General features: G+C 43.3%; 1 protein-coding gene across 1 annotated transcript in view; it reads right to left on the bottom strand.

Moving 5' to 3' along the window:
• Positions 1-13,877, bottom strand: part of MON1A (MON1 vesicular trafficking associated A) — a 105,339-nt gene that overhangs the window by 79,222 nt on the left and 12,240 nt on the right. Inside the window, exon 2 of the mRNA XM_085625064.1 lies at positions 8,499-8,654. Coding sequence (XP_085481190.1) covers positions 8,499-8,625 — 127 coding nt within the window. The 5' untranslated portion in view covers positions 8,626-8,654. The remainder of the gene's footprint in view (positions 1-8,498; positions 8,655-13,877) is intronic.

Below are 13,877 nucleotides of genomic sequence, written 5' to 3'. Positions count from 1 at the left end.
TTCTGTATTATCGTGGTCTGTCCAATTACAGTCCTTCAAAGCCCGGGAAAATGATGCCTTTCCAATTCCTTTTGAGAACCTTTATTACTTCCCCAGGGGCAATCTTGTATGTGGTGGACAAAGAGAGGGAAAAGGGAACAGCATAGTGATCAGACCAAATGAGGGGAAGGAGCCTGAGACCCGGAGATGGTAGTCATTGGAAAAAATGCAGTCAAGGAAATGGCCTGCTTCGTGGGTAGAAGTCCTTACTAATGGCGAGAGTTTACAGTATAACATCGTGTCTTTAAAGGCCTGAGAGTCTTTACACAACTCACTGTCCAGATGGAAGTTAAAGTCTCCCAAAAGGGTGAAGTTTAGTCTCCCAAGATCGGGTTCTATTAAGTGAGCAAACTCCGAAGTAAAAACAGACCTAGGCCCAGAAAGCCGATAAACAAGAATCCCTGCAAATGATTCAGTCAGGCAGACTTTTAGAGAGAGGTATAATGCTTCACAAGGTGACGTAAAGTTGTGTAATGGCTCCATGAAATATGTATACAAGGTTTCATATAGAATTGCCAGTCCCCCCGCCCCCTACTCTGTCAGTTCGATCGAGTAATGGTACAGGCTGGAGGAAAGGCATCCGCCAAGTCAGGGCCAGAGGAGTACTTAGCCCAGGTCTCAGTGACAAAGATCTAGTCCGGCTCATGGGTAGTGATAAAAGTGGCCACCTCAATTCCTGCACAGACAAAGTGAGAAAGGATATGGGGTCTTGGATAGGGACGATAATGCTACAGAAACTGAGATGTGAGGCAGGGAGGTGAGAAATCTACACAAAACATGTAGGATACACATGTTAGCTTTTCTGGGAGCCAAGAAAACTAAACAGGTCTTATATCACTTAGTTATGAAATGCCTAATGGACACCGTCATGGTGAGATATACAGAATAAACAGCGACTAGCAGAAGAAACATGACACAGGGATGTATAGATGTGGGGTGGCAGGGAGTACAGCACCCAGTGCTGATTGAAGTTGGGCACACCACTATGGGAGTCTGGCATTACGAGGGTATGGAGAATCCTCCCCTCCATATTAAGTCCTCAATTAATGCAGTATACCAGTATACTTATTTATTGTTATGAGGGTTCAAGAGGAGTTATTGAAGATTGGAGAAGTCAGAAATTGCTGGGTGGATCTTCGCAATTTACAATTAAACATGACTGCTGTGATGGGGAGAGAGTGGGAAGGATAGTTACAGAGGTTCCTAAAGAAGACTTCAGAGCATGGTAGACTTATCCAAACATCAAGCATTGCAGCGGCACACCATGACATCCAAGCAGCGAGACACCCGTGGCCCACCAAAAGGTAGGACAAAGGCAGACAAGTTCATGCACAACTTACTGAGAATATGGTAGGTGAAGCAATTAGGATACTTAATTAGAAGTGGCCTTAAGAGTGATCCCAAACACTCATACTTAAGGCAACACAACATTGGCATTGTTGCCCTACAAATACCACATGTAACTGAAGCAGAAAAGGTCAAAATGTAATTGAACATGTATTCCACATTCGTGATGGGAGTAACAACATGGGTCACACCAGGGGTACCATTTCAACACATTAAACAAAGGCAGCTCTAGATGAACGATTTGTACTAACATACGGCCTGATTGTTGGGAAAGATATATGTATTGTAAATATTTATTTACTGAATGCTGATACCAAATATTTTTCTGGTCTGTTCGGACACCGTTGTGCAATATCTTGATGCATCCATGTTATTCATGGAGGGATATGAATTGTTTATTAGTTGGGGAATGTCAAAACATCCTTGCAAAAAGGCCATGGGGCAAGCAGGAGCTACTGGACCCAAATGTGGTCAACTCTGACACTAATTTAAAGTCAACAGCTTTCCAGCACTACCGCGCTAACTTAAGCAACAAGTGCCCCTGGGCCTGAGACCAGTCTTACCCACACCAGCAGGCGTGAAGAGTCTGGAGCTCCTGAGAGCCCCTTGTCCACAGGCACTAAGCAGCCGGTGCAGCTAATTTCAGGTGAGTCGGCCACACGCAGTCCAGACGACTACACTCAATTGGTACAGAGTCTCTCAAATGTGCTCTCGAAGCGACTGGAGGCTTTCTACGGCTTCTGTTGCAAGGTAATTGTATGGTTCTTCTCCCGGAGGGGTTGGATGGGACGGTCTGGTCTTTGGTCCTTTGTCTGGGTGATGGAGCACAGATGCTCCCTCAGCGTCCCCACTTTTTCAACAGGCGATGGCAGATCAGATCTCAGTACCCGATGATCCCGGTTACCCCCCTGGAAAAATGTTTCACTGGGTCTCACAGCACAGGGATGGCCTAATGCCCAACCGGCACAGTGACATTTTCACGGCGGCCCATCCTGGCATACGGCGTTGCCATCTGATACCGCACAAGGCTACGGCCATTATTTCCAGCGGCTGGCATTTCTGGCATATGGAGTCGCCACCTCAACACTACAAACTGGCTTTGGCCCGATCGACGCAGCACAAGACACGGCTCAATTCACAGGGGTCCTCTCCTGGCATACTGAAGTTACCGACTCTGTCCTGCATACGGGCAATGACCCAATCGGTGCAGCAGCTGTTTCCTCACACAGGGTGTTCTCTCGACAGGCCTCTGCACTGGACCTCAATCCCTTAAACGGTCTCCTGTTCTTCACAGGGTACACTTGTCTTGGCAAGCAGACAGGCGCTGGTGCTCCATGGCATGTGGTCTTGGAATCCCTGGTTGATGGCCTCTCACCCAGCAGGGAGAACTGCAGGCCTTGGCCCCAGTCCTGGTCATAGGCAGAAGTCGTACAGAGCCTCCCCTCCTCACACAGCCCATCTGGATGCTTGCCAGATTACAATTTTTGGCGTCTCGCACTCCACTTTTTATAGTCCATTCCCAGACACCAAATGTGATTTAGGGTGTGGGTCTTTTTATGTTGGGATTCTACTCCTCTGCTCCCTCACGAAAAGCAGTCCATCACAGCAGGAGTGTCTCCAAGGTTGATAACGCCACAACACAGGTCATTGGTGTGACTGAAGTTCACACCTGGATATCAGCCACAGTGATATGTGCATCAAAAGATTAGCCCAAGGCTCCGGCTCTCAGCCCTACTCTTTATGACTCTCTTTTCAGCCCCATCTCCTCTTCCTGAGATGTGCCCTCGCATTTTCCTGTGACCTCTCACTGAATCAATGAGCACCTTTTGAAGTTTACAGGGAAAGCCTGGTCTTCCTTCCCCACTGTGTCCCACCCAGCTTATAGGAATGCAGCAATTCACAAATCTCTCTGGGGAAATCTCTCCACCTCCTGTTCATGTTTCACCATACAGGTCTGGGCCTCCCAAAATGGAACCCAGGGCCCTCCATGTATTGTGCCATCCACAAGCACACACACACCCAGTGCATGTATACAATCTACACACACTGCACAGCACTGTATCCGTCATGTACTGGATTACTCCCAGGCACAGATATATCCAGCACATATATGTGATGTGCATGCACTGCACAGCACTGTATCCTTCATATACTGTACCACTCATAGGCACACATACATCCAGCACATGCATTTAGCATGCATGAGCTGAACAGCACTACATCCTCCATGTACTAAGCCACTCATAGGCACATATACACCTAGCACATGCATTTACCATGCACTCACTGTTCAGTACTGCATTATCCCTGAATTGTAACCTTCCGAGGCACACATACACCCAGCCGAAATACACCACTTCTGCGCTGCATAGCACTTCACTCCAAACAGATGTCGGCCAAGGGTGAGTTAAACCCACAGCACCAGTCTACTCCTAGTGATCATTATACAGTATGCTGCCACCACAGCGCTCATGCTGCCTAACTCCTGTTGAAGGCGGTAGCCTTCTACCACTATGAGGTAAGCACTTTGGGCGCACCTCCCGGTCCAACAAAACCTCAATCTGTGAGACAGGCCTCGGTCATGGAGCACACATGTGATTCATATTTGCCTATGACAAAAAAAAAAATCAGCATTAGGGAGCCAGACATCAGTACAGTTGGGCACTCAGGGCAGGGGTGTACGTATATCACCATGTAGAGGACTTTTCCGTCCCAACAGGGAAAAATTAAGGAATCCTACCAAGGCCCAATCCAAATGAAGTATGGCTGACTAACTATGGGAAGGGATGTTTAGAGTGGACATAGTGGATACCTGTTAGCCCAGAAATCTTCTGTTTTTTAGCTATACAAGAAATCCCTAGTAGGCTGGATCACATCCTGGTGACATAGGAAGACTATTTCAATACGAAGACATAAAATACTTGGGAAGGTACTTGTTTGATGTTTTTTCTTTTTTACAGGCACTTAACACAGGAGGATATTGCCATCCAAGCAAAGCCACATGGCACCTACATTCAGAGGCACTACAAGATAGTGTGTTTTCAAGCAATATCAGGGAAGTGATCAAGCAATATTTTGAGAGCAAGAAACACTGGGATCTTTCCACTTTCGATGAGACAGGCAGTCATCGCTATGATTCCTATGCAGAATACATAGCCTTCTGAGCAGGAATCAGATCACCCACAATTCATAATCAAAATATTGAATAGGGCCCTGGCAAACAGAATTGCAAAGATGGTAGAAACCCTGATGCATCTTAACAATGTGGTTTTAGACTGACCAGAACCTACAACAACTGGCATATCCTGCACTAATTGGCATTGGCAGAAGGACACTACGCACTCGTGGTGACAGCTGTAGAGAAAGTTTTTGACTCCACTGGATGTGCCAATTACAAGTAATAGAGAAAATAATATATGGATCTGGATTCTTAGGTTGTGTAAAGTCACTGTACTGACAACCAATGTCAACAGTGAAGACTGATCATGATGACCAGGCAGCTGGAGGGTGGAGAGAAGGACAAGACATGGTTGTACCCTTTCACCTTTAGTGTTTGTACTCATGGTCGATCCATTGGCTTTTACACTTAGATTAGTGTTGTGGGATTAGGGCATCATCTTGGAAACAGCCACTTGATATAGGGTCTACACGCAGATGATACAGTTATTGATGAGCAAGCCTGACAGACCTGCACCACTGCTTTGGTAGAATTAGAAAGATTTATCAGGGTTGCTCTGTGTATTATACCGTTTTTATATAAGATTAAATAACTTTTTTTAACTAAAGGATGAGCAATGAGCTGGACAATATAATATTGTGTCTGTTGTTATACTACTGGGTTCTGAGCCCTACTCCCCACACTACCTTCTTGAGAATGCTTTGAATGCTTGCCCTGACTACCTTGAGTCAAGTGTGGGCAAGGTGTGCTTAGGCCAATTTGCAGAGATATAGTAGGACAGGTCCCAGGAAACCAGTGCCGCATGACCTCAACCGACACAATTGGGATCCAGTATCTCTGTGCCTTCGGTTGTCTGCCAGGGTGGGATACTGGAAAGTATTCCTCGCGAAAACAGTTTTCCTTCTGCAGTATTTTTATATAGTATAGGATTTCATGTTAATACTTCTCTTTTAGAAACTGGACAGAATATTGGTACCCCAGTACGAGCTGGAAAGCACAGGAGACTGAAGCTGTGCTGGGAAACGGGGAGATTGGGACTGCCAGACTTGGACACATTTTATATAGTGATGCAACTAAACACACAGTTTAATGATTGGATAAAGATTACAGTCAGAAGACTTAACTGCTAGAAGGAGCTCATGGGCAGATTACCTAGCAAGAGCTACTCATGATGTGAGGTAACGTACCCTCACGGTACCCCTATACAATACGGCAAGCTGGGAAATCACGGGTAGAGAACGTTGAGGAAGATCATGAAAAAGCCCTCTTTTGTTCCAGGCATGGATCTGTACAGGCCTGCACCCATTCAGTTGGATAGACCCACACATGGCAATGGCACAATGAAGAGAGGGTGTTAGGGCAGGTGATTTATACCCTAATAACAGAATTATTACTTTGACAGAGGTGCAAGTTAGCAATGGAGTGGGACCCGGTCAGTTCTTGCAGTATACCATACTAAAACCAACGCGTAAAAAACATATGGCCTGAGTTCCAAGAGGCTCCACAGACAACCTGGGGTGCACCTGAACTTAGCGTGAGGAGGCAAAGGTGTTCCTAATCTCTATAGAGCACTGACAAGTGATTAGGAATAGGAGTGGAGTGCCCTTACTGGTCTGAGCACAGTGAGAGGAAGACTGTCCTGAACCCATCACATACAAGGAGTGGAGAATGGCATGCATAGATGTCAAGAAAATCTTGAATATCGCAAAGCTCAAGCTAGTGCAATTGAATTATCTACGTAAAACATACCTTACTCCATTGAAATTTGGTTGTATTTGCCTGGGCGGACCAGTGGCGTAACAAAACGTGAGGGGTCCCCAGCAAGATATGCTGAAGGGGCCCCTCACACTCACATCAGTAGGGGCCGACGGGGCTCCCTCCAGTATGGGTAAGCCTGCCCCCCCCCCCGCACCGTGGGAGCTGCGGGGGTCCTTTGAAACACCCATGGGGCGGACCCACAGTCTGCCCAAGATGCAGGAAGGTAAGTGCAGACTTTCTTCAACAGGATTTGTCCAGATGTAGAGGGGTTATGGAAGATGGTGCTGGCAGAATGGCATCCTGTAGGTATGCCTATACGCACAGTTAAGCAGTGTCCGTTGGGTGTGGTCTCCGCACAGAAGAAATGAAAAATGTGCTGCTATGGGAAGAGAAGTTCTTAAAAGATGGATAGTAATTCACTGGTTAAGACCACAGAGCCCACAGCTGCAGGAATGGGCTAAAGATATGACTGAGTGGGCATTGCAGAAGAGGGGGAATGTAAAAAACAAGAGCAGATGAGAATTTAGCAAGAGACTTGATAGACTGGGCAGCAATGTCATTATGTAGGCTGAATGATCTGCCAGACACAAGACTGCTCTGAGCGGGAGAGTTTCATTGCAAGAGGTGCACGGGTTAATAAACACAGACTGGGAAAGGATACTACTAGAACTGCTAGGACCAGATGATGCCTGACAAGACCACACCCAAGGGATCAGTGGTGTACAGGGCAGAGACTGTTGCCTGAAGAGAATGACAGGTTTCAAATATACCAAGGTGCTGGTAAAAAAGTCATAGTAACAGGGAGCTCAGAGTTTTGCTTCAGGCTCTGAGGTGCTGCTGAGCTGGCACGGTACACAAGCATGCAATTAATTGTTGCAAGATGTGGCACAAATATGTCAAAATGCTCTTCACGCATGCCTGGATGAGACACAAATATGGCACTGAGCAGCTCAGATGTGTCAGGGTGCTACTCAGTCACACCAGGTTGCATCTCAAAAATGCCAGAATGCACCCGATAGGCTGCTGAAAGATGCTGAAATGCTTCAGAATGTGCCATATACTTCTTTAAATTAAACATGTTGCTATCTGTTTTAGTCACAAAACGGACTTATATAATAGGATTGTTGCTTTAAAAAAGTGCACCATATAAAATCCCAATAAAATAAAAAATATCACAGTTGTGAGTATACGCAAGTTAGTTTACTAAAGTATGAAATTATATATATGTATGTCTTTGTGCACTGGCACATCGAACATTGGAATAAAATGTTAATATTCAGTGAATATTCATATACAATTATTACGAATAAATAGGACTGTACCCGCACTGAACTTTTAGTAAATGGCGGTGGACGTTTGGGCCAATTCACCAAGGTATGTAGGAGTGTGTAAAGAGTGCTCCTGTAGTATTACTTTGTGTCCTCAAAAATGCTTTTGTGAATCATCTCCAAAGAAATTAACTTGTATCAAATGTTGCTGTTTCAAACTAACTTTCCATGCATAGTATCTGCCTCAGTATTCCCCTCTTTCCTCCGTATTTGCCAATGGCAGACCCTTTTAAAGAACAGCCGTAACGCCCACTTAATAACCAGTCCCTTGTAAAGATTTATTATCTGCATCATTTAATGTTCTCACAATTCAGGCCCCATATCCAACCATGTCTCCGCTGTCACTTATCAACACAAATTTAGGAGCAATCGGCTGACATCACCCTGTGCTGTAAGGTGACCTGGTGGATATTAGTCACGGACAGAAATGGATGGGTGGGTCACCTTGGTACTAGTGTCAACCAAAAAGCAGTGCTCTGTTGGGCGCGGATGAGCACAGTGCTACAGTTTTGTTTGTTTTGTTTTTCAAAGAAAACTAGGGCTCTGCTAGATTTAAGTGCACTGATCCACAAAGAGTAGGCATCATGGGTATTCCTATCATTTCATTATTGAGCAAGCAATTAGTTACTTCTTTTCACAATTTCCACAAGCTGGTGAAAGATCAAGGCATGTGTCAATCCATTCATGCCATCTTTTAATATTAAAGCATATGCCCGCCTCAACAGTATGCCTAGTAGTATTCACGGGAAGCAGTGGGTGCGGTCAAGTGCTGGTGCAACTACGTTCCTGTCTAACACCCTCCTCATGAAAGGATTCCCCCAAGGAGTGAAAAACACTGTTCTCTGTACCTGGTTCGGTGCCCTGGGCCAGTGCTGGGGTGGGGCTCTCCGACCTCTCTGAAAACCGCGCCTCCACCGGAGCCAATGAGCAATCAGACAACGCGGAAGACATCTTCTTTTGGACATCGGCAGCCATTTCAGCAAGACGGTTCCAATGTGAAGGCCCTGTACAAAAGTCAGAAAATACTCTATGTGAAGAGGTCAAAGGGCTTTGGAATGTCCAAACGCATCTCATAAACTTGCATACACATATTTACTATTGTTGGCCCGGCAGGCAGTAGAGTTTGGCACTTACTGTCGCTATCGAGGAGGAAGGGCTAAAACTCACAAGTATTTAGGCAGAAAAGTGCTTATTCTTAACTAGTGCCATTTAAAATAGCACAACTCTATAATGAGTGGCATCCAGGGTCTCATAAAACACACAATACATAAATATTCTAGTAAATATGTGTCCCTTTTATCGATAGCTGCAAAATGGGGGACGAAAGCAAAACAACTGATGATGTCACGCATAGGTTAGCATGGTGTTCCTCAATGAACATCGGAATAATGGAAAAATAACAGGCTACGGCTTTCAAGACAGGAGTTGGATGTAGAATCCGTAAGCAAGTTTTGGGTAATTGGACTAAATTAGTATTCCTGTATTACATCTGTGCGCTGTACTAATAGCAATCATTATTATGCAGTATCTAAAAACACAATCTGGGCAACTTTGTAGACACTCACTTGATTTAAACAGATGTCTGGATTACTAAACAGTTTAACATAGTGCTATAGAGATTCTCCTTCATGTCACCTTTAAAAATGGCCTGAGGTTGGTATCAAACAAGTCATTTTTGCAACAGAGTGCCCTTCCCACTGACTTGATTGGGATCTTAGCTTCAAGAGTAGTCTGCAGCACAGATTATAAAGAGTATACTCTGGCCTCAAAAGGCAAAGAAATGAACACCCTCTTTATCCTACTTTACATACTCCGTATCCCCACACCTATATTTGAAAATACACATATCCCAGACAGTTTCCAAGGACCCCCTCCCTCTTTTTGTCAGTGGGCCACAAAGACCCCACATGGAAGGAGAGGACAGTTCATTATCAGCATCCTTTAGTGAACTCTAGGCAGGTTAGATCAAGGTACATCCTACAAGATGAACGCTGGAAATGGGGTGGAATATACAAGAACTATGGAAGGCCTATTTTTAAATAAAATAGTTTTATGATGAGATCAAGAGGGAAATTCCATGAGATGCACTTTGAATAGTAATGGTTTGCTGCTGAATCCAGCTCAGTTGCACTTTTTTGATAGTATTCCAAAGTATTTATTGTTGTAATAGTTTGTTCCTAAATCTAGCACAGCCGCGCTTAATTCAAAGTATACCAAAGTATTTATTGAATACTATAGTGATATAACTACATTTGAGTGTTTTTTTCCATGGCACATTCATACTTTTTTGGAGCAAGTAAGGATCTATTGTGATGATGAAATAACGATTATTAATATTGTGTGTTATGGTAAGCCCTATGTATCTGCTTGATAAAAAATAAGAATATACAAGAACTAGAGTTTGCACAAAGTGTATATGGTGACAACGGGTGGGAGGTTATCGTCCCAGTTGCTGGATGATTTCAGTATCAAAAGAACCCATTTCAGATGTGCAGTGTTTGCAGTGGTACAGAACAGTCCTTTTGCGCAAAGTAAACACCAAATATCCAATACCGCTTCAATAACTCGAATAAATCTTGCAAATTATGTGAAAAACTATGGAAAACTACTTTACATGTAATGTTGATAAAGCAATGCGTATGTCCAATGTTTCATATAAGCCTTTACCTTTCAATATGGAAAATGGAACTGGAATTGTAATCATAATGGAAAGGATTTGAATATTATGTATGTGCATAAAACCCCAATAAAATATGTTTAAAAAAAAAAGAAATAAGACATTACCTTTCAGATATCGACAAATATTTTTGCTGGATAAACTCAAAGTGATCCTTTGAATTATGAAGACCTAGTGGAATAGGCAGAAATGTTAATGCGAAAAATTGACCCCTCTGTTAATACCAGACCTCCCCGAAGGGACTTGGGGCATACTTACGCATAGACGGTGGGTGTGGGGTTCCTTTCTCTGTTTCTGCAACTGTTGTTTACTAATGTGATACCTACTTGACCATAACAAAAAAGAAAATATATATGGAAGATGTAATTGCGTAAGGATGTACTTGGCCAGATAGTTGTGATACTGTTTATGAGTGCTGACTTAAAATCAATTAAGAGATTACATTTTAAGAAAAGTTGAAGAGAGAATATATATATATATATATATATATATATATATATATATATATATATATATATATATCAAAGCTCAAATCCCCTCCAGTCGCAAAGGAAATAGGCACTCACGGGAGACGTTTAGAAGATAGTTTATTCCGATAAACCAAACAGACGCGTTTCGGCGGATTGCCTTCCTCGGTGTTTGATCGCACACCGGGAGGACGCCATTTTAAGTGCACGCGAAAGCTGTCATCATGAAAACAACAATCATAGAAAGCGGACTTGCACATCAACTAAATAAGCGTCCGCCATTGTTAAATTTGCAATAATAACATTTTCAAATAGTAAATACACAACAATATACAACATTTGATTGTTGAATACGTTTTGAAAACAAATTATATACATGCTCGCACGTACTTGGCCATTTAACAAAATTACGCCATAGATTGGCTACGGCTCCTATGCAACGTTGCTATACACAGATTCTACAATTGATTTAAAGAATCCGTCATCAATGCACGAACAAGGCTGTAAAGAATTGTTACTCAGGTGATATTCAAACTGCGAGATGGTGCATTGTAACGTGAGTATCACGGGTCCCAGTACGAGTAGGAAAATGGACATTAAAACCTTATCCTATGCGTGGTAGGTATTTCACCATATTCAGCCATGTATTGGCTGTCATTGCCACCTCATCACAAATAATTATTAGGGTACCCAGTAAAAGTCACATTATCTAACTGCTCATAACGCCGTGTATCGGCTTTGGTGCAACATACTAAATGCAATTTCTAAAACCTTGTCGTCATGTAATATCTATATATTACATTTATCAGGTTAGTTGGTTGGAGATAACTCAACTATCAATATATTGATAGTTGAGTTTTAGAAATTGCATTTACTCACGTTACAATGCACCATCTCGCAGTTTGAATATCACCTGAGTAACAATTCTTTACAGCCTTGTTCGTGCATTGATGACGGATTCTTTAAATCAATTGTAGAATCTGTGTATAGCAACGTTGCATAGGAGCCGTAGCCAATCTATGGCGTAATTTTGTTAAATGGCCAAGTACGTGCGAGCATGTATATAATTTGTTTTCAAAACGTATTCAACAATCAAATGTTGTATATTGTTGTGTATTTACTATTTGAAAATGTTATTATTGCAAATTTAGCAATGGCGGACGCTTATTTAGTTGATGTGCAAGTCCGCTTTCTATGATTGTTGTTTTCATGATGACAGCTTTCGCGTGCACTTAAAATGGCGTCCTCCCGGTGTGCGATCAAACACCGAGGAAGGCAATCCGCCGAAACGCGTCTGTTTGGTTTATCGGAATAAACTATCTTCTAAACGTCTCCCGTGAGTGCCTATTTCCTTTGCGACTGGAGGGGATTTGAGCTTTGATTATTTGTGGATTGCATCGCCACATTGAGGGCACCCACCCGCGAGTGTATTCCCGCATTTGAAAGGGTGCAAGCCGAGCTGCCATATATATATATATATATATATATATATTACATATTTACAGAGTATGATCATCTCGCCGTTGCTGGGGTTTTTGCAATGCTCATTCAGCCAGGCCTGCAGGGTGCAGGTGCACTCCCGGACAGTGTCCAGAGCTGGTGCTGGCCATATGGGTAGAAGGCTGGGTGGTGGTGGGCGAAGGCGGCATGCAGTAGTCTGCAGGTAGATCTTGCGCTGCACAGGGGTATCAAGCCAGGTTATAGACATCTTGCCCTGAGATGAGTCCACAACTTTTCCTGCAGAACAGTCTTGAGAGGCAATCTGTTCTCCAGAGCATTTTGCACACTGGCCCTTACAAGTTGGTTCGTCTTCTCAACTATGGCATTCGCTTGAGGGGCATACAGAGCGGTGCGAAAGTGAGAAATTGATAAAATACCAAGAAAATCCTTCATCTACTGAAGAGGTCTTCAAACTTTTTAATGCCGAGACCCTCTTGTCAAATTATTTTAGGCGTAAGAACCCCCTTCTGATAAGACTTTCTAGAACCTTGTACTCCTCATCATCGACAAATATCAACAATCATAAACGCCCTAAATTCCCACAGCAAATACATTTTACAGTGGGGAAATAATATTAAACAGTGTTAGGCAAACCAAATGCCAGTAAGCGTGGGGGTGTAGTCAAAAGGTGTAGCTAAATATAAAGGGCCTCATTTATGAGGAATTGGCGTAGGGCAGCGCTGTAAGTCTTCTTGCTGTGCTGCCCTATGCCAAATGATTGTTTTAGGTCTTTCACAATCAATAATAATGGGCAGTGTAATGAAAAATAAATTTAAATAGTTCGTACTTAGCGGAAAATGCACTGAAGGACATTATGAATAGGCCTGGACGGTAAATTCCGTTCCGCTCGCGGAATTTGGGTAATTTCGTGTTCCGCGGAGAACACGGAATTGCCAAAAATGCAGCGATACGCGACTTTGCGGAAGTTTTTGCTTGTTTGCGCTTTCAAAATGCGTGTTCGTGAGATATTTCCCCCCCGAGCACGCAAACAGCGTTCGCAAACAGGAAAAAAGCATTGCAAATGGGCAGAACAAGCAAGTCCGCGTGTTCGCGGAACCTTGTGTGGTCGCGGAGATTTTTTACTGTTTCGCGGAGCTTTGCCTAGCGCAATTACGCAAATTCCACCCACCTCTAATTATGAAACCTTTATTAGTTAATGCACTGCAGAGGTCTATGTGTAACCAGAGAGCCACAGAATCAAATCTTGATTGGTGCATTGGATAACAGCGACGTGTATTTTTACTGCTACGAGGTCACAGGCCATGACAGAAAACACTGTGAATATGTAAGTCATTATTTTATACTTGCATTACACACAATGTAAGAGAGTGCTGCAAAGCGTACAAATAGTTTTACAATAAAATAGTGCTTCCAAAATGTAGATTTTAGTAATACCAGAGCATAAGTAATGCCATTTGTTTTCTTACATAACTGTCCCTTCAACACCTCTTCAGGAGTACTAAGGGCAGTGTACATGCAGTCAAAATTAAAAGCAAGCACTTCACAGCCCAGTTGTTAACTCTTTGCACTATCACTCAAAAAAACAAATCTTTGTCATCACAAAGCTTGGAGTGATTTGAACA

The sequence above is a fragment of the Triturus cristatus genome, chromosome 9 (genome assembly GCF_964204655.1).
Source record: "Triturus cristatus chromosome 9, aTriCri1.1, whole genome shotgun sequence".
NCBI lineage: Eukaryota > Metazoa > Chordata > Amphibia > Caudata > Salamandridae > Triturus > Triturus cristatus.
The sequence above is the reverse complement of the archived record's forward strand: the minus strand, read 5'-3'. Positions and strand labels throughout refer to the sequence as shown.